At 41.6% G+C, this 23,358-nt stretch overlaps 1 protein-coding gene across 3 annotated transcripts; it reads left to right on the forward strand.

The window, feature by feature from the left end:
• The first annotated feature begins 6,899 nt into the window (after positions 1–6,899).
• Positions 6,900–22,735, forward strand: eri1 (exoribonuclease 1). Of its 3 annotated transcripts, none has more exons than XM_078214205.1 (7): positions 6,900–7,006; positions 12,325–12,503; positions 15,058–15,277; positions 16,147–16,230; positions 17,164–17,273; positions 18,170–18,284; positions 21,215–22,735. In XM_078214205.1, exons 1-7 carry the CDS (start codon positions 6,908–6,910, stop codon positions 21,455–21,457), a joined length of 1,050 nt encoding a protein of 349 aa, XP_078070331.1. In that variant the 5' UTR covers positions 6,900–6,907; the 3' UTR covers positions 21,458–22,735. The 3 variants fall into 3 exon arrangements, with proteins under 3 accessions (XP_078070331.1, XP_078070332.1, XP_078070333.1); XM_078214206.1 differs by lacking the exon at positions 6,900–7,006 and adding an exon at positions 11,126–11,289; XM_078214207.1 differs by lacking the exon at positions 6,900–7,006 and adding an exon at positions 11,132–11,226.
• Positions 22,736–23,358: the final 623 nt, after the last annotated feature.

Raw genomic sequence — 23,358 nt, forward strand, 5'->3', positions numbered from 1 at the left:
GCATCAGACTGCAACTGTAAAAATTAATTGGGGGTAATCCATGATGAAAATAGAATCCCTACAGTGCAGAAGGAAGCCATTTGGCACATTGAGATTGCATTGACAACAATCCCACTCAGGTTATCCCTGTAACCCCATGTATTTACCTTGCTAATCTCCCTGACACTAAGGGGCAATTTAGCATGGCCAATCCACCTAAGCTGCACAGCTTTGGACTGTAGAAGGAAACCGGAGCATCTGGAAGAAATCCACGTAGACACAGGGAGAACGTGCAAACTCCACACAGTCACCCGAGGCCGGAATTGAACCCGAGTCCTTGGCACTGTGAGGTGGCAATTGCCACTGTGCTGCTCCGAAATCATTAATTAAGTTAATTCCAGATTCCCACCCACAAAGCATTGCACTATTCTTCAGGAAGAAACTTCGTTAACAATTTCTCACTTCGGATTTAATGTTTGGAAATTATTTTTTGCTTTTGATTAAACTTTTACTCTGTTTTACTTATTTCTGCAAGTTTCTGGCTTATTATGTGCCCGCTTTCTGGGTAACCATTTCCCATTTTGTATTTGGTCTCTGCAGTTAATTTTCCACTTTCAGTTAATGGTTTTCTACTATTTACTTATTTGTTTGCAGCTTTTGATTTATTTCCCTGATTTTCAGTTACTCATTTCCATTTTCAGATCTGTTCTTTTGAGCATTATGTTCAACATTTCAGTTAACCATTTCTCTGCTTTTTGATGAACAATTTCCCTTTTTTGGACATGGTAAGCTGATCTTTCTTCTCATCCTATCAGTAACTGTAACACTATAATCTGTGCCCACTCCCTTCCTTCTTCCCTATGTACTCTATGACTGGTAGGGTTTGTCTGCAGAGCTCGCAAGAAACTATACTTTTCACTGTATCCCAATATGAGACAATTATAAATCAATTCAATTCAATGGTGTCTGCATGAATTTTTTGATCTTTATTTGATCAATCGTTTCCCATTTCTGTTGAAGTATCTGCATATCTTAATAGAATTGGTGCTCGGCACAAGCAATGTTTCAGATTTAGTCAGTACAACAATAGTTAAAAATTATATGTTTAATGTTATACAGAAAAATACTTGTGTTATGGGCACCTGTGGAATTTTTATAACAGAATGTGGAGGGTGGGGTGTCAGAAACAAGAGTTGAGAACCACTCCCTTAAACCAAACAATGGAAATTACAATGGCAGGAGACCATTTGTCCCATCACAGGACTCTTTGATGGCAAAAAGTCAACTCCCATCCCATTTCTCTGTCTTTTCCTCGGAGTCTTCAATAGTTCTCCTTTTCAAATAATTATTCACTTTCCTTTTAAATTATAGTCTCTTCTTCAGTCACTGCTTGAGGTAAGGCAGTAACCAGGTGTATGAATACATTTCTTCTGATACTTCCTCTCTCCTGTAGTGATAGTCCCGGGATTGTTCTCTTGTTACTGATTTCCCAGGCACCAGAGACAAATCATTTTTAACTATTTAACTTCTCAAAATATTCCATATTCTTGAATACATACGTGTGTTAGATACCACGTAAACCTTTCTGCTCCAGTGAATAAACTACTGATTTTCTGAGCCTTACTCCACTATAAAACCTGTCGACAAAAGTCTTCCCAACGGAACTATATTTAAAGAGTTGAAGTTTGCAATCTTTGAAGAATTTGCATAAAATTAACAGTATATATGCTCACTCCAGAGGTTTGAGGACACTTAATTAGGCTGACAATTCAGTGCAATACTGAAAGAATGCTGCACTGAGGAGGTATTGTTTTTCACTCCCTATATCAAGAAATGGCTGAAAACACTGAGATACAGCAAAACCTATGGGCCGTGACAATATTCTGGCAATAGTACTGAAGATTTGTCCTCCAAACTTGCCTCATCCCTGGCCAAGGTGTTCCAGTACAGCTACAACACTGACATCTATCTAGCAATGTGAAAATTGCCCAGGTACGTCATGTACACAAAAAGCAGGAGAAATGCACTCCAGCCAATTACTGCCCCATCAGTCTACTCTCACTCGTCACTAAAGTGACGGATGGGGGTCATCAGCGGTGCTATCAAGCAGCACTTGCTTAGCAATAACCTGCAGCCAGATGCTCAGTTTGGGTTCTGCCAGGGTCATTCAACTCCTGACCTCATTACAGCCTTGGTTCAAACATGCGTGGGTTTCCTCCGGGTGCTCCGGTTTCCTCCCACAGTCCAAAGATGTGCAGGTTAGGTGGATTGGCCAGGTTAAAATAAATTGCCCCTTAGAGTCCTGGGATGCGTAGGTTAGAGGGATTAGCGGGTAAAATATGTGGGGGTAGGGCCTGGGTGGGACTGTGGTCGGTGCAGACTCGATGGGCCGAATGGCCTCCTTCTGCACTGTAGGGTTTCTATGATTTCTATGGACAAAAGAGCTGAACTCCAGAGGTGAGGTGAAAATGACTGCCCTTGGCATCAAGGTCACATTTGACCGAGTGTGGCATCAAGGAACCCGAGCAAAACTTGAATTATGGGAATCAGAGAGAAAACACTCTGCTGGTTGGAATCATACCTAGCACAAAAAAAGATAGTTGTGGTTCTTGGAGGTCAGTCATCTCAGTTCCAGGGCATCACTGTAAGAGTTCCACAGGGTAGTGTCCCAGACCCAACCATCTTCAGCTGCTTCATCAATGACCTTTCTGATCTTCCTTCCATTGTAAGGTCAGAATTGGGGATGTTCGCTGATGATTGCACAATGTTAAGGACCATTTGGGTCTCCTCAAATAATCCAGGCTTGGGCTGAAGTGGCCAGGCATTAACCATCTGCAACAAGTGTGATGTTACAGTTCTGTTCAGAGGTTTTTTTTTTAAAAACAGATCACAGCCTTGGGTGATATGATTGCTGGAAGGAGAAAAAACTGGGCGGTCAGGTGACTGAAGTTTTTCAGCTTCGTTTTGGCTGCAGTGTTAGAAGCATAGCTGAAAGAAGTCGCTCTGTTTTTACCAGTTAGCTGAAAACACATCTTGTTTGCCATCCTGCAGTAAAGAATCTATGTTTTGGTGTTTTGTAGCATGCAAGCTGCTCGGAGTTTTCAAGATCATTTGAAATCAGCATTCAACCCAGGGAACTGGATTCCCGTATTATGTGGGCCAGTGCAGCGATGTTTAAAGGGTTTTGTTTATTGGATATTGGTTTTGATTGGAACATCGATCAAGGGTTACACATTATACTGGTTGTTTTGTTTCTTGTTTGTAATTGATAACAGTTCTTGCTAATTTTATTAGCATACATGTTAACTATATTCTTAAATAAACTTTGTTTGATAAAAGCTCCTTAGTGGTCACTTGAATTATACCTGAAGTGAAACATCTCGTGCTTATCCTAGTCAAATTCAAGATGCAAAACTTATGATTCAGGCGGCCTTCACAAAACGCTTTGGAGTTTCTAACCTGAGCCATAACACAAGAGAGAATGTAACCATAGTCCTTTGACATTCAGTGGCATTACTATTGCTGAATCTCCCACTATCAATATCCTGGGAGTTATTACTGACAAGAAACTGAACTGGACTAGCCATATAAATACTGTAGCTATTGTAGTAGGTCAGAGGCTGGGAATCCTGTGGTGAGCAACTCGCCTCCTAACTTCCCAAAACTTGTACACAATTGACAGGGCACAAGTCAGGAGTGTGTCATCCATTTACCTGGATGAGTGCAGTTCCAACAATATTCAAAAAGCTTGAAATCAACCAGTAAAGAAGCATCCCGCCTGATTGGCACCTCATCCACAAACATTCACTCCCTCTTCCACTGACACACATTAGTAGACATGTGTACTATCTAAAAGATGCACTTCAGGAGATCACGGCTTCTTAAGCAGCAGCTTCCAAACCTATGACTATTGCCATCTAAAAGGACAAGGGCAGCAGTCACATGGGAACACCACAACCTGCAAATTCCCCATACCCACCCACCATCCTAATCTGGAAATATATTGCTGTCCCTTCACTGTCGCTGGGTCAAAATCCTGGAACTCCCTTCTTAACAGCATTATGGGTGTACCTAAACCACATGGATTGTAGCAGTTCAAGAAGGCAGCTCATCACCACTTTCTCAAGGACAAGCAGTCATGGGCAATAAATTCTGGCCTAGCCAATGAAACCATCTCATGAATAAATGAACAAAACATACCTGATTCAAATGGTAATCTCCTGTTTTGGACATAGACATTACTTTTTTATAATTTCTGTTTTTAATAACTCTCAGAACTAAAGGTGTCTGTATGTGAAACTCCAGTATATAGTTAAGATTTGGCAGATCAGCTTTAATCACTGCTGGGATTTAATCTCTGGTAAGAGATCATAATAGAACATAGAACATTACAGCGCAGTACAGGCTCTTCGGCCCTCGATGTTGCGCCGACCTGTGAAACCAATCTAAAGCCGATCTAACCTACACTAATCCAATATCATCCATATGTTTCTCCAATGACCATTTAAATGCCCTTAATGTTGGTGAGTCCACTACTGTTGCAGGGCATTCCACACACTTACTACTCTCTGAGTGAAGAACCTACCTCTGACATCTGTCCTATATCTATCACCCCTCAATTCAAAGCTATGTCCCCTCGTGCTAGCCATCATCATCCGAGGAAAAAGGCTCTCACTGTCCACCGTATCTAATCCTATCATCTTATATGCCTCTATTAAGTCACCTCTTAACCTTCTCTCTAACGACAACAGCCTCAAGTCCCTCAGCCTTTCCTCATAAGACCTTCCCACCATACCAGGCAACATCCTGGTAAATCTCCTCTGCACCCTTTCCAATGCTTCCACATCCTTCCTATAATGCGGCGACCAGAACTGTACGCAATACTCCAAGTGTGGCCGCACTAGAGTTTTGTACAGCTGCAACATGACCTCATGGCTCCGAAACTCAATCCCTCTACCAATAAAAGCTAACACACCGCACACCTTCTTAACAACCCTATCAACCTGGGTGCCAACTTTCAGGGATCTATGCACATGGACACCGAGATGTCTCTGCTCATTCACACTACCAAGTATCTTACCATTAGCTCAGTACTCTGTATTCCTGTTACTTCTTCCAAAGTGAATCACCTCACACTTTTCTGCATTAAACTCCATTTGCCACCTCTCAGCCCAGCTCTGCAGCTTATCTATGTCCCTCTGTAAACTGCAACATCCTTCCGCACTGTCCACAACTCCACCGACTTTAGTGTCATCTGCAAATTTACTAACCCATCCTTCTACGCCCTCATCCAGGTCATTTATAAAAATGACAAACAGCAGTGGCCCCAAAACAGATCCTTGTGGTACACCCCTAGTAACTGAACTCCAGGATGAACATTTCCCATCAACCACCACCTTCTGTCTTCTTGCAGCTAGCCAATTTCTGATCCAAACCGCTAAATCACCCTCAAGCCCATGCCTCCGTATCTTCTGCAATAGCTTACCGTGGGGAACCTTATCAAATGCTTTACTGAAATCCATATACACCACATCAACTGCTTTACCCTTATCCACCTCTTTGGTCACCTTCTCAAAGAACTCAATAAGGTTTGTGAGGCACGACCTACCCTTCACAAAACCGTGTTGACTATCCCTAATCAAATTATTCCTTTCTGGATGATTATAAATCCTATCTCTTATAATCCTTTCCAAAACTTTGCCCACAACAGAAGTAAGGCTCACTGGTCTATAATTACCAGGGTTGGCTCTACTCCCCTTCTTGAACAAGGGGACAACATTTGCTATCCTCCAGTCTTCTGGCACTATTCCTGTAGACAATGATGACATAAAGATTAAAGCCAAAGGCTCTGCAATCTCCTCCCTAGCCTCCCAGAGAATCCCAGGATAAGTCCCATCCAGCCCAGGGGACTTATCTATTTTCACACTTTGCAGAATTGCTAACACCTTCTCCTTATGAACCTCAATCCCGTCTAATAGCCTGTATCTCAGTATTCTCCTCAGCAACATTGCCTTTTTCCTGTGTGAATACTGACAAAAAATATTCATTTAGCGCTTCTCCTATCTCTTCGGACTCCACGCACAACTTCCCACTACTGTCCTTGACTGGCCCTAATCTTACCCTAGTCATTCTTTTAAGCCAATTTAATAATGCCAATTTATCTAAAAAATCAATTCTGCAATCTTCTAAAGTGTGTACAAATGCGTGTTTTTTTTTAATGCCGTGTCACAAGTAATCCATTAGACTTGCAAAATAACGTGCAGCGTATCTTGTAGGACTTCATTTTGCTGCTTTGCCTGAATCGAACTAACCAGCACTTAGGAAATCCGCCTGGAATAATAGTTAGTTATGCTCAACGTTAAATAGACAATGTTAATTGTGGGTGGAGTGGGGCCATGGTGTAGACTGTCTACAGACAGTCTTGTTTCTGTACCTTCCTCTGCCAAGTCTCTGCCTTGTACCCAAACATTCTCCTGATCTCTGGCCCATCCTCTCCAGGACCTGCTCTGTTTCTGTCCCTCCAGTGGATTCTCCCAAACACTGCCTTGTCTCTGCCTCTCCTGGCTTTCATGTCTCTGCCTCTTCTCCTTCAGAATATCCCAAGCAAATGAAAATTCATTAGTTAAGAAAGATGAAAAAGAAAGAACCCGAGAAATTTTAGATATGTTTAGTCTAACATCTGTTGCAGGGGAGCTGCTGGAGCATTTTCAACTGATTAGAGCCATGGTGGTTTGGTAAAGGAGAAGCCTAGCATGACCTACCCGCCTTGCTCCACACCAATCACCCCGCCACCACATCTCTCTCTGGCGGACTGTTCTCTGTGGGAAGTTCTCACTGCGCAGACTCGGCACGCCGCAGCTTGGGGACAGTGCGCCCGCGCAGGAGCCTGGGCCGGAAGTGAAGTCGTGGTTGCTGTGGAGCAGCGGAAATGACGAATGTTGTCTGCGCGGCGGTTGGAGAGGGGATGGAGGAGGAGCAGAAAGAGAATCTTCCGAGGGCCGCGGATAGCGGCCTGGGCTCAGGCCAGGTGAGAGTACCCGGAGTCGCATGCAGGGACTGTGGAGCGGAGCTTCGTGACAAAGCGGGGACCTGCCCGAGGGAGAAGGACAACAACCGCAGCTGGGAGCCCCCCCCGCCCCCCATCTCGAACCCCGGAGCAACTCCTCCCCTCAAAACCCGGCGAATCCGCGCCAAAATCTGGAGCGCCCCCAAAATTCGGAGGGTCTCTCTCCCCCCCCCCCCCTGTAAAACCTGAAGCCAAACGCATTTTTACACTCTTGAAACTCAAGCCTGTAATGTAGGCTGAATTCCAGTGCAGTACTGAAGGAGTGCTGTACTGTCAGAAGTGCTGCCTTTCAGATGAGACAGTAAACTGAAATTCCTCCTACACTCTCAAGCTGACACAAATGGTCTCTCACCATTGTTTTGAAGAGGAGCCAGGGAGTTTTCCCTGTCCTCCAGGCCAATGGTTATCTCTCAACCAACATCTAAAACAGATTTCCTAGACATGTTCTGTGTGCTACATTACTATATGTAAATTGGCTACCATGTTTCCTACATTACAACCGTGACTGCTGTTTCGTTGGTTGTAATTGTTTTGAGACATCCTGTGTGAAATACACTCCGTAAATGCAATTTATTTTAACATCTAATTTCTTACATTATTGTGAGTTTATTATTCAGTTCAGTACTGTCAGATTAGATTATGTGCTCAAGATCATGATGTTGGAACTTATACCAACAATCTTTGGACACAGGCAAGAGGTGATCTGATTGAAACATTTGATTGTAAGGGCAAATGCTGAGAGGCTGTTTCCCTTGGCTGGAGGGGTTAGAATGAGGGAAGTGTAGTCTTAGGGGGAGGGGCCAGATTAAGATGTGAAACTTCTTCACTCAGTGGATTGTAAATCTTTGGAATTTTCAACCCCAGAAGCTGTGGAAACTCAGTTGGCAGGGCAGCTGGTTTGTGATGCCAACAGCATGGGTTAAATTCCCGTACCAGCTGAGATTATTCATGAAGGCCTGCCTAATCAACCTTGTCCCTTGCCTGAGATGTGGTGATTCAGGTTAAATCACCACCGGTCAGCTCTCACAAGGGAGAGCAGCCTATGGTCAAGGCCAAGGCTCAGCCCAAGAGATTTTTGGGCTTAAAGGCAATAATGGGACATGAGGACAGGTGGGAATTGGCACTGAGATTTAAAGATCAGCATAACTTTATTAAATGGCAGAGCAGGTAGCCTACAGCTGGTCTTGTTCCTTCTCTTTAGACTATCATTGAGCCATTATTAATTATGATGAGTCCACAAGTTTATAATGTGGATGAGACTCTGAAAGTTAAGTTAGAACATTCCAGAAATATTTGAGCATTTTTACTTTTCCTGTCTTTTTATGTGTAGAACACTATAATTTCTTATCATTGGCCAACTGAAAAATGCTGATTTTAAAAAAACTAAAATACTGGAAGCACTCGGCAATCTGTGGAAATCAAAACACAGCAGAAGTATTTCTGGTCGATAATCTTCCATCTGAGCTGGATAAATTGGAGAAACAACTGACTCTTTCCATTATTATTCCTTTCCCTACTTCTGCAATTTCCACTCCCACCACTCTCTAAAGTACTTGCGCTGCTCCAATTCTGGCCTCCTTGTGTATCCCCAGTTTTAATTGCCCCAACATTGGTGGTTGTGCCTTCAGTTGCCTAGGTCTAACATAGAACACAGCCTTTTAATTTCTAACCACTATTCTCTCTCCATCTGAGTGCTTTTTAGATTTGCACATTATTAATAGCCATTATCAATAATTCCACACAAAGTTGGTTTGTCTGAAATTTGCAAAATTGCAACATCTTGACCATATTTCTACTCCCATCTTCATTTTCAGATTAATCTTTAGGTAAGTGTAGGAAAAAGATGGAAGGTCGATTGCAGAAAAATCTAGTGTATAGTTTGAAACTTGTAGGAATGAGAGCGAGAATAGAGGATAGATCTCTGATAGACAAGGGAGTCGAGGGATATGGGGGAGGGGCAGACAAAGTGAAATTGAGACCACAAACAGATCAGCCATGATCTAATTAAATGGCAGAGCTGACTCAAAGGACCAAATGGTATACTCTTGCTCCTAGTGTTCCCTCAGCTCTGAAATACCCTCCCTACACCTCTCTGCATTTCTACATCGCTTTCCTCCTTTAAAATACTCCTTAAAACATATCTCTTTGATCAAGTTTTGATCATCTGACTTAATATCTCCTCATATGGCCCAATATCATGCTTCGTTTTATCACGTTCCTGTGAAATGTAGTGCGATGTTTCATTATGTTAAAGGTGCTTTAGAAATATTAGTTTTTAACAAGCACAGGCAAGAAAAGGGGAGGATTGGGCAAAAGGGAAATTGTTGAATTATTTCATAATTTGCAAGATTAATTAATTAGATTCAATGCTTACTTCAGGGCAAGTGACCAGGGTTCCGAATTGAGGAAAGGCGGCACGGTAGCACAGTGGTGAGCACTGTTGCTTCACAGCGCCAGGAGCCCAGATTCGATTCCCAGTTTGGGTCACTGTCTTGTGTGGGGTTTGCACGTTCTCCCCGTGTCTGCGTGGGTTTCCTCCCACACTCTGAAAGATGTGCTGGTTAGGTGCATTGACCTGAACAGGTGCCGGCCTGTGGCGACTAGGGAAACTGCACAGTAACTTCATTGCAGTGTTAATGTAAGCCTTACTTGTGACTAATAAATAAATTTTAACTTTACATTGAGTACCTGAAGCCACATTTCTTGAACCAGTGAAACTGGTGTAAAGTTTTGCAATGTTGGGATATAGCCATAATCAGTCTAATACCTGAATTGACCTCTGAACACAGGATATACACGACCTAATTTCTTTACAGTGTGTTTCACAGCTTGAAGATAATGGTGCTCATATTTAGAACTCATTCTCTCTGAAATATGCTTTTTCTCTGGTATTAAAGGTTCACTCAGTCTGTTTTTTATTATTATTACAAAACCTCTTATACTTTCAGCATCTCCAGTACAGTTATGTACAATTTTCTTGATTATTTATAGCCTGGAGCTATGTTGGTTTAATGACTGCTTCAAATTGCTGAATCCCCAAATATGCTGCATGTCTATCTACATTCTGAGGCTGACTTCTATTTTGAGTAGCATGGCTTGCTGTGCATTAAATTGGGTGACAGATGTTGGACAAATCCCCTGTATACCTCCATCAGTCTGGTTAAAGTGACAGCTGGAGCTGTAGCAATTCATTAATCTACCACTAGACATTCTGAGCTGTCAGTGTCTGTAACTTCATCAGGTAAGTCAGTCACTGGGGGAATCCTATACCTATAGAATCTCTGCTGTTGGAATATAATACAGCATTTTATTTTTGATCATTGTTCATACTATTTTTATAATCATGTGAATTATAGAAGGTGAAACCTCATCTTTCATGCCCCTTTTATAAATTAAAGTTCCAATGAAGCTTAATGATATTGCTACAAATGTAAACAAAATTATTTAGTGGTAATGATGTCCTTGACGATACTTTATTATTCCTGGATGTAAGAAGTGACCAAGCCCAAAGTGAGCAGCATAATTTCTTCCTCATCCACTCGTCCCTTTATGTCCCTCTATTTGTGTCTCTTCTCTCTCTGCTGTCCTCTCTTTCTCACACCCTGCTCAGTCATCAAAGCATTTGCTGACCGACGTTGGCCTTTGATCCTCATGGGATTAATTTTGGACTGATCGCACAAAGATCATGCATAGACCAGATCAGTCAAAGTGCCACCTCCTGTTTCCACAGTAGTGTGATAATAGTTTTTTTTGTCTTGACTGAGAGATAAATATTGACCAAGACACCAAGAATAACTCTCTGCTCGTCTTTGGAATATTGCAGTGGGATCTTTTACACCCACCTGAGAGGACAGACAAGGTCTCAGTTTAATGTTTCATCTAAAAGCCAGCACCTCCAACAGTGCAGCACTCTTAGTGCCATACGGGTGTTGGCCCAGATTTCTGTGCTCAAACCCTGGAGTGGAACTTGAACCCAGTACCTTCTGACTTAGAGCTGAGACTGAGCAATTGTTTAAACAATTGAATGATGCTGGCATTTCAAACCTCATGGCCTCTTTTGGTCTTTGTGATTCCCTTTAGTTTGTCTTGAGCTTGTATCAGCATTGAGAATCCTTCCTGTGACCCTGTGGTGGCAAGAAAATAGCCTCAGCCAGAATGGATGCAGTGTGAGCCCAGCCTTGGTGAATATGTAAAGTTGAACAACTTAAGTATTGCTGAATTGTGCAGAACAATGCTAAAAAGCAGTAAGAATACTTTAAGGTGCTGTACTCTGCTGTCAGGCCCATTAGCAACAAGAGTGTAACTCAGTTCACATGTAGTGCGTTATAGCCAGTGGAGAGAAGAGACTTTCATTTGGCAGCTTGAACCCTTGAGGGAGCGGTCATTGCATCACCCAGTGTGTTCTGTCAGAAATCCTCTACTTTCACTGGAGTTTTATCAACCTCTACTGTACAGCCATAAGGAAAGATAGAGGCAAAGTGAGATCTTACAGGGCAGGAGCATTTAAAGAAATGCAACCTGTCATTTTGTGCTTCTAGCTGTTTTTTTTGGAAAGCACAGTGAATAATGTACCTGGCAATGTCATATGACATAACTTTTCATTTTGTAAGATTACCACATAGGTAACTTGTGCTCATAGACTAGAAGTGCTCATAGAATCCCTACAGTGCAGAAAGAGGCCATCTGGCCCATCGAGTCTGCACCGACCACAATCCCACCCAGGCCCTACCCCCATATCCCTTCACATTTACCCGCTAATTCCTCTAACCTACGCATCTCAGGACACTAAGGGGCAATTTTAGCATGGCCAATCAACCTAACCCGCACATTTTTGGATTGTGGGAGGAAACCCACGCAGACACGAGGAGAATGTGCAAACTCCACACACAGTGACCCAAGCCGGGAATTGAACCCAGGTTGCTGGAGCTATGAAGCAGCAGTGCTAACCACTGTGCTACCGTGCCGCCCTTGTGGGAAGGCAGTGGAAATGTACATGTTGATTTTCTTGCTCGCCCTCTGCTGCATCTGTCTGGTGGGAAAAAAATGTCAGTTTTAACCATCCCCTACTATAATTTGTGTTCTTATTTCTGAGTAGTGCTTCTGAATTGGCATCACGATTTGCTTGTACCATGCAGAGAGCTCTTTACTTTATAAGCTGATTGTGTTGTGAACAAAGCTCACCTGAAATCTGGAAAGAAACCCATACTATACCTGGCGCATAGTGTAAGCTATTGACACCTGTCACTGATTGTTCTGATGTCTATTTATCTTTACTTCAGGTGAAACAGCGCAGTAGACTTGATGGACAAGAGCTGCCAATGAAAGCCACCCCTGCTGCCTATGTTAAAGATTTCAGTGACCCAGTCTACAAAGAAATTGCTGTCACAAATGGCCATATCAACAGGATGTCTCGCGATGAGCTTCGCACAAAGTTAGCAGAGCTCCACCTGGAAACCAAGTAAGCATTTTGGCCAAAAGGGAGAATAAAAGAAGCGAATGAAACTCTAGAGAGAGCTATATTACAGTCTGGTCTTATTAGGATTATGTATTTGTGTGAAGTTGTAAAAATTCTGTTATAGTTGCTAAGTTAACGGAAATAACTCTGCCAGTGGTCATTGAGCAGTGGGTAGGGGTTTGGGAGGCACTGAAATCCAAAATTGTTCTTTTGAAATAACTCAGTGAACGTTTGCCTTATGCCCAGACTAGATCCATGCACAGATTTCCCTTGCTTGTTTCCAAAACCAAGTAACCTTCTGCTGGTCCCATAGCAATAAATTTCTAATGAGTAAACTTTGGCTCTCATAAGTTGCCTTTGCCTCCTTTAGTCCATTGTAACTAGGATTGCCAAACTTTTTGAGGTGGTAGATTTGATTTGTGAAAAATTACAAACCACAGTCTAAGAGGGTCAGAGCCTCAGGGTGGGATTTATATATATATATATATATCATTTGACCTCCATGTCTATTAATTTAAATCTCAAATCTAACCATATTATACTAATTTTTTTGAGTTATTCATATTGCTAACACTGCAGGTAGACAAGTCTCCAGGGCCTGATGGGATATACCCCAGAATACTGAGAGAGGCAAGGGAGGAAATTGCTGGGGCCTTGAGATAAGACTCATGTTCTTTAATAAAACCTCATGCAAGGTGTAAAAGCAGACAATTACTCACAATTTCGAGAGTGTGCGTATTCACGAGGGCAATGGGAAATTCAATAATTTCATGCAAGTATCCTCACTGGCTACAGGGGAGGTCCCAGAGGATTGGAGAATAGCCAATGTTGTTCCTTTGTTTAAGAAGGGTGGCAAGAATAATCCAGGTAATTACAGGCCGGTGAGCTTTACATCAGTGGTAGGGAAATTATTGGAGAGGATTCTTCGAGACAGGATTTATTCCCACTTCGAAATAAGTGGACGTATTAGTGAGAGGCAACATGGTTTTGTGAAGGGGAGGTCGTGTCTCACGAACTTGATCGAGTTTTTCGAGGAAGTGACGAAGATGATTGATGAGGGTAGGGCAGTGGATGTTGTCTACATGGACTTCAGTAAGGCCTTTGACAAGGTCCCTCATGGCAGACTGGTGCAGAAGGTGAAGTCGCATGGGATCAGAGGTGAGTTGGCAAGGTGGATACAAAACTGGCTCGGTCAAAGAAGACAGAGGGTAGCAATGGAAGGGTGCATTTCTGGATGGAGGGCTGAGACAAGTGGTGTTCCTCAGGGATCAGTGCTGGGACCGTTGCTGTTTGTAATTATATATAAATGATTTGGAGGAAAATGTAATTGGATTGATTAAGTTTTCGGATGACACAAAGGTTGGTGGATTTGCGGATAGCGATGAGGACCATCAGAGGATACAGCAGGATATAGATCAGTTGGAGACTTGGGCGGAGAGATGGCAGATGGAGTTTAATCCGGACAAATGTGAGGTAATGCATTTAGGAAGGTCTAATACAGATAGGAAATATACAGTAAATGGCAGAACCCTAAGGAGTATTGATAGGCAAAGGGATCTGGGTGTACAGGTACACAGGTCACTGAAAGTGGCAATGCAGGTGGAGAAGGTAGTCAAGGAGGCATACGGCGTGCTTGCCTTCATTGGCCGGGGTATTGAGTTTAAAAATTGGCAAGTCATGTTGACGCTTTATAGAGTCTTAGTGAGGCCGCACTTGGAATATAGTGTTCAATTCTGGTCGCCACACTACTAGAAGGATGTGGAGGCTTTGGAGAGGGTACAGAAAAGATTTACCAGGATGTTGTCTGGTATGGAGGGCATTATCTATGAGGAGAGGTTGGTGAAACTTGGTTTGTTCTCACTGGAGCGACAGAGGTTGAGAGGAGACCTGATAGAAGTCTACAAGATTATGAGAGGCATGGACAGAGTGGGTAGTCAGAAGCTTTTTCCCAGGGTGGAAGAGTCAATTACTAGGGGGCACAGGTTTAAGGTGCGAGGGGCAAGTTTTAAAAGAGATATACGAGGCAGATTTTTTACACAGAGAGTGATGGGTGCCTGGAACTCGTTCCCGGGGGGGTGTTGGAAGCGGATACGGTAATGACTTTTAAGGGGCGTCTTGACAAGTACATGAATGAGATGGGAATAGAGGGATATGGTCCCCGGAAGCGTAGGGGGGTTTTAGTTAAGTCGGGCAGCATGGTCGGTGCAGGCTTGGAGGGCCAGAGGGCCAAAGGACCTGTTCCTGTGCTGTAATTTTCTTTGTTCTTTGTAAATAACCATAATTATAATAACTTCTGGAGAAATTGATGCAGTGAAAAATTCTTAAATTGCTATTGATGAAATATATAGGTATGAATATATGATGCAATTACTAATTAATCTTTCTCTGTCTTCAATTCTGTATGTAACTCCCTTGTGTTTGCCCATTTTTCACTTTTTCGTCTTTCACTCCCCCCCCCCCAATTTGTTTCTCTCTCTGCCTCTGTTTCACTCTCTCTCCATTTATTTCACCTGCATTCCCTGTGTTCATTCCTTACTTACTCACTGACCTACTTTAGGGGAGTGAAGGATGTGCTGAGAAAGCGATTAAAAAATTACTACAAGAAGCAGAAACTGACTCAGACATTGTTAATCAAGCCAGAGTCTTCAGATACGTACTACGATTACATCTGTGTCATTGACTTTGAAGCAACATGTGAAGAGAACAACCCACCAGAATACTTGCATGAAATTATTGAATTTCCCATTGCCCTCGTGAATACGCACACTCTCGAAATTGTGAGTAATTGTCTGCTTTTACACCTTGCATGAGGTTTTATTAAAGAACATGAGTCTTATCACAAACTAAAGTACCCCACATCCAGTGGCATGCAGTCGCTGTCATGTCAGAAATTGTGGCAGCAAGATTTTACATTGAAGCATGGTATTTCTGATGCAACATTCAGACAGTACTGGAGAAAAGCCAAGATAACATGTTCAATTCTAGGGCTTGAATGCCCTAGTCAATCTTTTGACTCAGACAAGAATGTTACCAAATAAGCCAAGGTGACATTTAATCTCTTTAAAGAAATTGAGATCTTACTGCAAGGCTGTTTTATTTTGCTGGACAGTTCCTTATGTTAAGTATTACTTTTGTCTAAGGTGTGCCTGCCTTTTATCAAACTTTGTTTTCTAAAAATGCAGTTGTGTTCCAGCGGTAGCTACTTAATGACAGCTTGCCAGTGACATTTTTTTAAAATCAGTCGAAATTGCGGCTGAATCATTGCAGAATTGACCACAGCATTGAGAACTGTAACCATAGCATTCTGGGGAGCAAGTTCCAGTTTTTCGCAACCCTATAGGTGAAAAGATGCTTCCTGATTTCACACCTTGATGGCCCAACTCTAATTTCAAGGTGATTCCCTCTCATTTCAAATCACTCTTCTCATTTGTTCTTTGTGGGACCTTTGTGTACAAATTAGATGTTACGTTTGGATGCATCACAGCAAAATATAACTCCAGCTATGGAACATCCTGGGAATGCAAAAGGTCCTACATAAATACAAACCGTTTTTTCTCTTAATTGTCAGGCTGTAGAAGGAAAGATTTCCCAGGATAGTGGAACTGGAAGTACTAACAAAAAAAAATCTCTTTTTGCTGTTTTCAAGGAGGATACATTCCAGGAATATGTCAAACCAGAACTGAAGCCCAAGCTTACGGAATTTTGTACCAAACTCACAGGTATCACACAGGTAATCATATTCAATTAAGAGGAGTTTTAATTTGCTCTGGTATCATTTAAAATTGAGTTTTTAAAAAAGTCCAAATCCTTATTGTCAGATTTTTACTTCAGCTTTTTTCTCCATGTCAGACGATATGAATGACAGTTTTATATTGTCCAATAGAGACATGGTTAGAGTAACGAATGTGAAATTAAACAAAATGAGCATCGCAGCTTTTAAATTGCATATTTTTTGATGTGTTTGTTTATGTTCCTTTTAATTTCAAAGTAGCAGTTTAAAACATACCCTTGTGTGAGCACAAAACATCAATGATTGTCTCAGCCTTTTAAACAGAAATTGAGTAGCATATTCCTCTGGCTAACTAGATTCCTCTTTTGCTGGCAAAATTCTTGTATTGCGCATTGGTCGATTAGCCAAGTGTATCTAAATGTCTAGTTGTTAAATTTCTGTGTCACATATGTAATTTATTTTTCCCCATTCTGTGTTCTTATGTCCACGTTAATATTCTAAATGATTTATGTATAATTGTATAAAAATAGTCGCAGATTATATAACTTTTACGTGGGGACTGAAATATAAATGCACGACTGTTTCAGTCACTCCTTCCAACCACCCCACCAGGAAACTACTAGATCTTGATTTCCTGTGTCCAGCGCCATGAGAGATTGCATATTAATATTCAAAATCTTCCATATAGTGCAGAATTTACTGTCTCATGCTTGCACTGTCACACTTTAGTACTTCCTGCTGCTTAGAAAATATTGTGATTTCTGATTTAATATGAACAACATTGTGGGAGATCTGATGGTCTTAATAAAGCGTTTACAAAGGAGAGACTAAACAAATAATGGGGCTGCGGAATCTGAAGTGACACGTTTTTGTTTAACGTTGGTGAGGGTCATTCTTTCATCCCTGTTAAATGCACTTGCTGTGTTTATGCAGGACATGGTTGACAAGGCAGGGAGTTTCTCAGATGTTCTTCAACGAGTGGTTGACTGGATGAGAGAGAAGGAACTTGGAACCAAATGCAGATATGCAGTGCTAACTGATGGGTATGTAACAAAACTGCATAAAATGCATTAACCAAACAATCATGCTGACAATCATAGAAGAAACAGAATGGATCATTTTGACGTGGCATAGAAATTGCTTTAGAAATGAAACTTCAATTACCATCCCTGCTAATTTGCAGGACAATGTGGCTCAATTACCCTGTGTTCACTGTCCCAGTATGCAATATACAAATTAACCTCCAAACGAGCACTATATACCCCCATGGGTGGCACAGTGGTTAGCACTGCTGCCTCACAGCGCCAGGGACCCGGGTTCGATTCCCGACTTGGGTTACTGTCTGTGCGGAGTCTGCGTGTTCTCCCCGTGTCTGCGTGGGTTTCCTCCAGGTGCTCCGGTTTCCTCCCACGAAATATGTGCTGGTTAGGTGCATTGGCCATGCTAAATTCTCCCTCTATGTACCCGAACAGGTGCCGGACTGTGGCGACTTGGAGATTTTCACAGTAACTTCAATGCAATGTTAATGTAAGCCGACTTGTGACAATAATAAATAAACTAAACTTTAAACTTGATAAGAGAGCTTCACCAGAGCCAATTCTTTTTCAGTATTAAATAAATATCCTGTCATGGATTTCATTAATGCATAATTAATGATTTGCAGTTTTTGACAGCAAAAGGCAAAAAAACAACTAATGCGTCTTTGAGTATGGACTCTTCATCAAAAATATCTTTCTGGTCTAATATCCAGAGCTATTGAGGTGGCTTTCTCCCTTTAAACGTCTGAAATTTATAATTAAATTTCCGAAAACCACTTGGATATGGTTTTAAACCACATGCTCTGTCTTGCATCTATTTAGCATGAAGTGCTTGAGTTCTGGCTTTCTCTATGCAACTGACTAATTCAATATTAAAAACTTATTTTCCCCTCCAATCCTAGCTCCTGGGACATGAGTAAGTTCCTGAATGTTCAGTGCCATCTTAGTAGCATCGAATATCCACGGTTTGCAAAGAAATGGATTAACATCCGAAAAAGTTATGGTAACTTCTACAAGGTTTGTGGTTTGTTTTGCCTCATGTTAAGACTCCAGTTGCGAAATTTTAATTATATTGTACAGCAAGTGTTTTCAAAACCTAACTAATGGACTATCTACCAAACCTCCAGGCTCTGGTGTCCAAATCTTGAAACCCACACAGCGCAGTCCTATTTGTTCTTGTATTTCAAATTGGTTGGTTTGTCCTGTTTGATAATTGTGGCTAATTGATGGATAAATTGTCATATAAATCCTTAATCTATATCTCAAGATCTGATATCAGCAGTTGCATAGATGTGCAATAGAAATAGGAATTTAAACTTTTTAAGTTTAACTTTTTAAGGGTGGCACAGTGGTTAGCACTGCTGCCTCACAGTGCCAGCGACCCGGATTCGATTCCTAGCTTGGGTCACTGTCCGTGAGGAGTTAGCACATTCTCCCCGTGTCTGTATGGGCTTCCTCCGGTGCTCCGGTTTCCTCCCACAGTCCAAATATGTGCGGGTTAGGTGAATTGGCCATGCTAAATTGCCTCTTAGTGTCAGGGGGACTAGCAAGGGTAAATGCATGGGGTTATGGGGATAGGGCCTGGGTGATATTGTGGTTGGTGCAGACTCGATGGGCCGAATGGCCTCCTTCTGCACTGTAGGATTCTATGATTCAAGTATAGCCTGATGCTCCATTGTAGTGTCCATGTATAAGACCTACTCAATCCATTGCCATTAATTTAAAACATATTCTAGGTTATTACTATTGAAAAATAAAACATTGGAGTAATAAATATGGACCGATTGAGATCATTTTGAAACAATCACAATGGAGACCTTACAGTGTGGCTTATAGTCTATGAACATGGTACTTTTGTCATTAACTGGTGAGCATTTAAAGCAAAAGCAAGGGCGAATGTATTCAGAGAGCATTGTCAAAAGTTCACTTTTTGTGTTCTTAAATCAAATGCAATGGGAAGTTTGGGCTGTTAGGAAGGACATTGAATCTGAGTCGTGCAATCATTGGCCTGAATCACTACTTATACAGTTGTGTTACATGGAGCAGTGTGCTAAGGATTAGTCTACATTTATGCTGCAGGTTTTACTGGAGGCCAACTTTAAATTTCCCATACCAGGATGCTTCGTAAACTGTAATGGTTCAATCTATCGACACTAACCTAGAAATTCAGGTGCCCAGTTTTGGGACATGGGGTTGAGCAGAAACCCACCCTGTGTCTGAATGACAATGCCTGAAGTGCCCTCTGTTATTGTGTTGAGGCCTTATTTACATGGAGATGGTGAGAGCGACATCCTGCTCGCAGGTGAAATGCAGATCAGTCCGCTGCTGGCTTAGCTATGGTAAGTGTGGAAGGGAGGAGTGACTGAGTTGACAACTAGTGGTGTCCATCTGGATCTGGATGAAGGGGTTGGTAGAATTTGGTGTCCATCAAGACGGAGTGGTGGGAGTAGCAATTTCAGCAATGGCCTGCATTTTATGAATGTGGGGACTGGCTTTCCCAAGGATTTTTTATGTTTCCAGATTGCGGTGAAATGCTACTGAAACCTGACAGGATTGATGGAATGTGGAGCATGGATTTAGGAAAGTTTAGGCCTTTGATTCAATGGTAATGGTAATGGCAATGGAGACCTACAGTGTTGGGCCTAATGAGCCTGCGTTGGTGCAACTGGGCTAAGCCTTGACCAGTTACTTGATATTTGAAACACAACAGTTAATTATTTTCACTTCTATAATTGGTAGCTGTTCAAGCATTTTAATATTTTTTTTAATACCCAAGAGCTAAACTCAGTGGAGAGATGAAGTAGTCCGATAATGTAATTCTGAAGTCTATGGAAGAGTCTGGTTGTTTTGGAATTGCAGTACATTGCTAATTGCAGTGCCAGTCATGACCCTCAAAAGCACAAGAGGGTCTTTAGCCAATGGAACTCTACTGATTTTAATGGTTTGAAACTTGTTGAGATCACTACAGTTGATAGAATCATTGACATTGAGTGTTTACTGTTTGCAATGCTCACCTTTGTAGCTGAAAGGGCCATTATTATATAGCAGTCTTGGGTCTGCAGGCGTAGGCCAACTAGCCCTTTGAGTTTGTTCCACCAGTTAATCTGATCATGGCTGATTTGTACCTCAACTCCATTTATACACCTTTGAACCGTATCCCTTGCTACCCATACCTGACAAAAATCTGTCAGTCTCGGTCTTGAAAATTTCAATTGACCCAGCATCCACAGTCTTTTTCTCCATTCTCAGTTAACGTTACTGCCAAGGCATTTATTGACATCCCTTGCTTGTTATGATGACTTAGTGGTTTGCCAGGCCATTTCAAAAGGCACTTAATATCCCACCATGTCACAGTGTGTTCCTGGAATTGCGTAGGTCAAGGATAAATGGCAAGTTTCCTTTCCCAAAGGGTATTAGTGAATCAATTGAATTTTTACCACAGTGAGGTGGTTTCCTGGTTGCTATGACTGATATTGTAACTGAACCAGATTGGACTATTACAGATAATCTACATAGCTGAGGAAATTTGAAAATGCCTTATGGATGCTATTGTTGCTGCAGTGTTTGTTGAAATCTAGTGCATACCCATGGGAGTAATCCATTTTTGGGTTGGCAAATGCCAATGCTTCTTCCAGCAGATAAACTTCATACTTTGCAATGCTGTATTTTGATATACCTCAGTGATGTTTGTGTAGAAAGCAGTCCTGTCACTTTGCACTGAATTGGGTTGATTATTACTGCATGACTCATTCTTGCAGGTTGTATTTTTCAAGAAGTTGTGTTGATCCCATTAAAAAAGATTCAACTTGACCTTGAATACATCGGTTTTCCCAACAGACACTTGGGGAAGTTTGAGTGACCCTGGTCCAAGCTTCATTTTGTACAGATTTGTCTTTGGCCATTACACTTGTCTGTTTTTGACGGATGCTGTGGCCATCTGCCTGCAGGTTCCCAGGACTCAGACTAAACTCGCATCCATGCTGGAAAAACTTGGAATGAAGTATGAAGGGCGGCCTCACTGTGGGCTTGATGATTCCCGAAATATCGCTCGTATTGCTATACGGATGCTCCAGGATGGATGTGACCTGCGAGTGAATGAGCGGCTGCATGCAGGGCAGCTGATGAACGTGCCAAATACTTCTCCTCTGGAGAGTGCTCCTCCTCCCTATTCACCATGGCAGAAAATCTAGTCACCAGCAGAACCGTGATGGGGAATCAAACTGGACTAAAATGAGCCTCATTTGCTTTGAGGGAGCAGTGCATTCTGACTATTTGCTGGAAGCTACAAAAGACTCCATTGATTTTTAGAAATTCTCGTTCAGAAGCACCAGCAGGATTTTGTGCCATATTTTTTAATTGAGTTATAAGATTGCCTGATGTTCCAATTGTTCTATAAGGCATAATGTACAGTGTAAAATGCTGGAAAGTGGGGAGATGAATTGGCCAAATTCAGCTTGATCAGTTTGAACCATGCTTTTTTAATATAAAATTACACTTACAAAAGCATTGTTTTAGAATAGTCCAGCTTTGCCTTTTTATAGCTTGTGGAAAATGTTACCTTTAATTACATGTTTCTGGTTCCTTTAATGAAAAACACTGCCCCTTAATTAATAGTTTGACTCAAACATCCTAACATCACATGACATTTCTTTAACTTCAAGGAAGCCAAGAATCAGCTTTATGCAATCTTAAGCTTTATCATGAACAGGAGTATTCTTATTTCTCTCACATTAGGTAGATGAACCCCACATAGTCATGGTATAGTTTTCTCTGCTGTGCTAATGTAGCAAAATAAAATGCACAGCAGAGGAACATTTGCTCTCTTCCCCCCTCACACTTATGAAACCTTTTGTTTGCTACAGTATGATTGTTCTTTGATAATTTGTATCCTAAAGTCTTTGATATCACTTTATGCCAATTTGAATATGTACATTCCTCTGGTACAATAATATTCCAATGATTGGGGTATTAGATTTTGTATTACACACTTAATATTTATTTTTCCTTTGCACATGCCTTGCCACATTTTAATATCTTATGCAATTTCTGATGGTGACTGAAAAAGCAATCGAATTTCCCTTGGCGGAGCCACTCTGCACTTGCACAAGAGCATTGGAGGCTGTCATGCCTTTTGACTTTCCCATCAAGCGGAAGCTCATGGGAGAGAGCTGTACCATGCTACAAATGCGAATCACAGCACTTGTGCCTCTGATAGTTCCATTAGCTATGAAGGTAAATTCAACTCCTCGTTCTCAGTGGGAGTGGTATTCAGAGAGGGCAGGGTCAGCGATAAGGGCACAACACTAGCAGCATTTTTTCAATCTACATGGTTCCCTGTTGGGAGTGCTGAATTTATTCTTTGATGTTGTTTCTTTTCTCCATGTGAAAGTTTAAGTAGATTATAACTTGTTACATCCGTTCAGTGCCTTTGTTTAGTTTTGTTAATTAAAGGCTAAGCTTTAAAAGTTTTTTAAAAATTCACTGCGTACACTTTATTCTGGTTTTTGATTTATAGAGGACACTTTTCATATTAAGGGCTGAATAACTGATATAAAAGTGGTTCTTGTCTACCACTAGCTCCTATGGTGTGACTGACTGGAACTTAAACAGGTAACATTGTACTGTTGCACAAAACTCTTTGTCAGGATAATCCAAGCAGGACTGAGCTCCTCTCATCAGATAAGTGTTCCCTAGAATTTTGTTTTTAGACCACTAGAAACCTACAAAATTACCCAGCGTACTGAATAGAAAGAATCCACACTCAGTTCTACTCCTCCATGTTCCACTGGAGTGCTAGGCTGGTGGAGTGTTAAATTGGTTTTGAACTACCCTTGCCAGAATTGTTGCCATGGAGCCATCTCAACTGCGCCAAGGAGTATGCCTCTTAGCAAATAACAAGCTCTTTCCTGATTCCTTTTAACATTTTTCCCATGTTAATACTTGTTCATTACCATTTTGTAAACAATCCGTAACAACTGTCAAAGGATAGAATAGTCCCACATTGACCTTTCATAGAGAAAAATGTGTTCAAACATTGTACCTCTTTCAAGCCGAGGGCATGAGCACCCTTTCTATTAAACTTAGCCTGCCT

The sequence above is a fragment of the Mustelus asterias genome, chromosome 6 (genome assembly GCF_964213995.1).
Source record: "Mustelus asterias chromosome 6, sMusAst1.hap1.1, whole genome shotgun sequence".
Classification (NCBI taxonomy): domain Eukaryota; kingdom Metazoa; phylum Chordata; class Chondrichthyes; order Carcharhiniformes; family Triakidae; genus Mustelus; species Mustelus asterias.

Bases quoted from the DNA above. Each gene is read 5' to 3' on its own strand.
- eri1 (XM_078214205.1), top strand. From the start codon at position 6,908: ATGACGAATGTTGTCTGCGCGGCGGTTGGAGAGGGGATGGAGGAGGAG. The intron at 12,504-15,057 runs GTAAGCATTTTG...GACCTACTTTAG, and splicing joins GAGCTCCACCTGGAAACCAA to GGGAGTGAAGGATGTGCTGA. The intron at 17,274-18,169 runs GTATGTAACAAA...CTCCAATCCTAG, and splicing joins TATGCAGTGCTAACTGATGG to CTCCTGGGACATGAGTAAGT.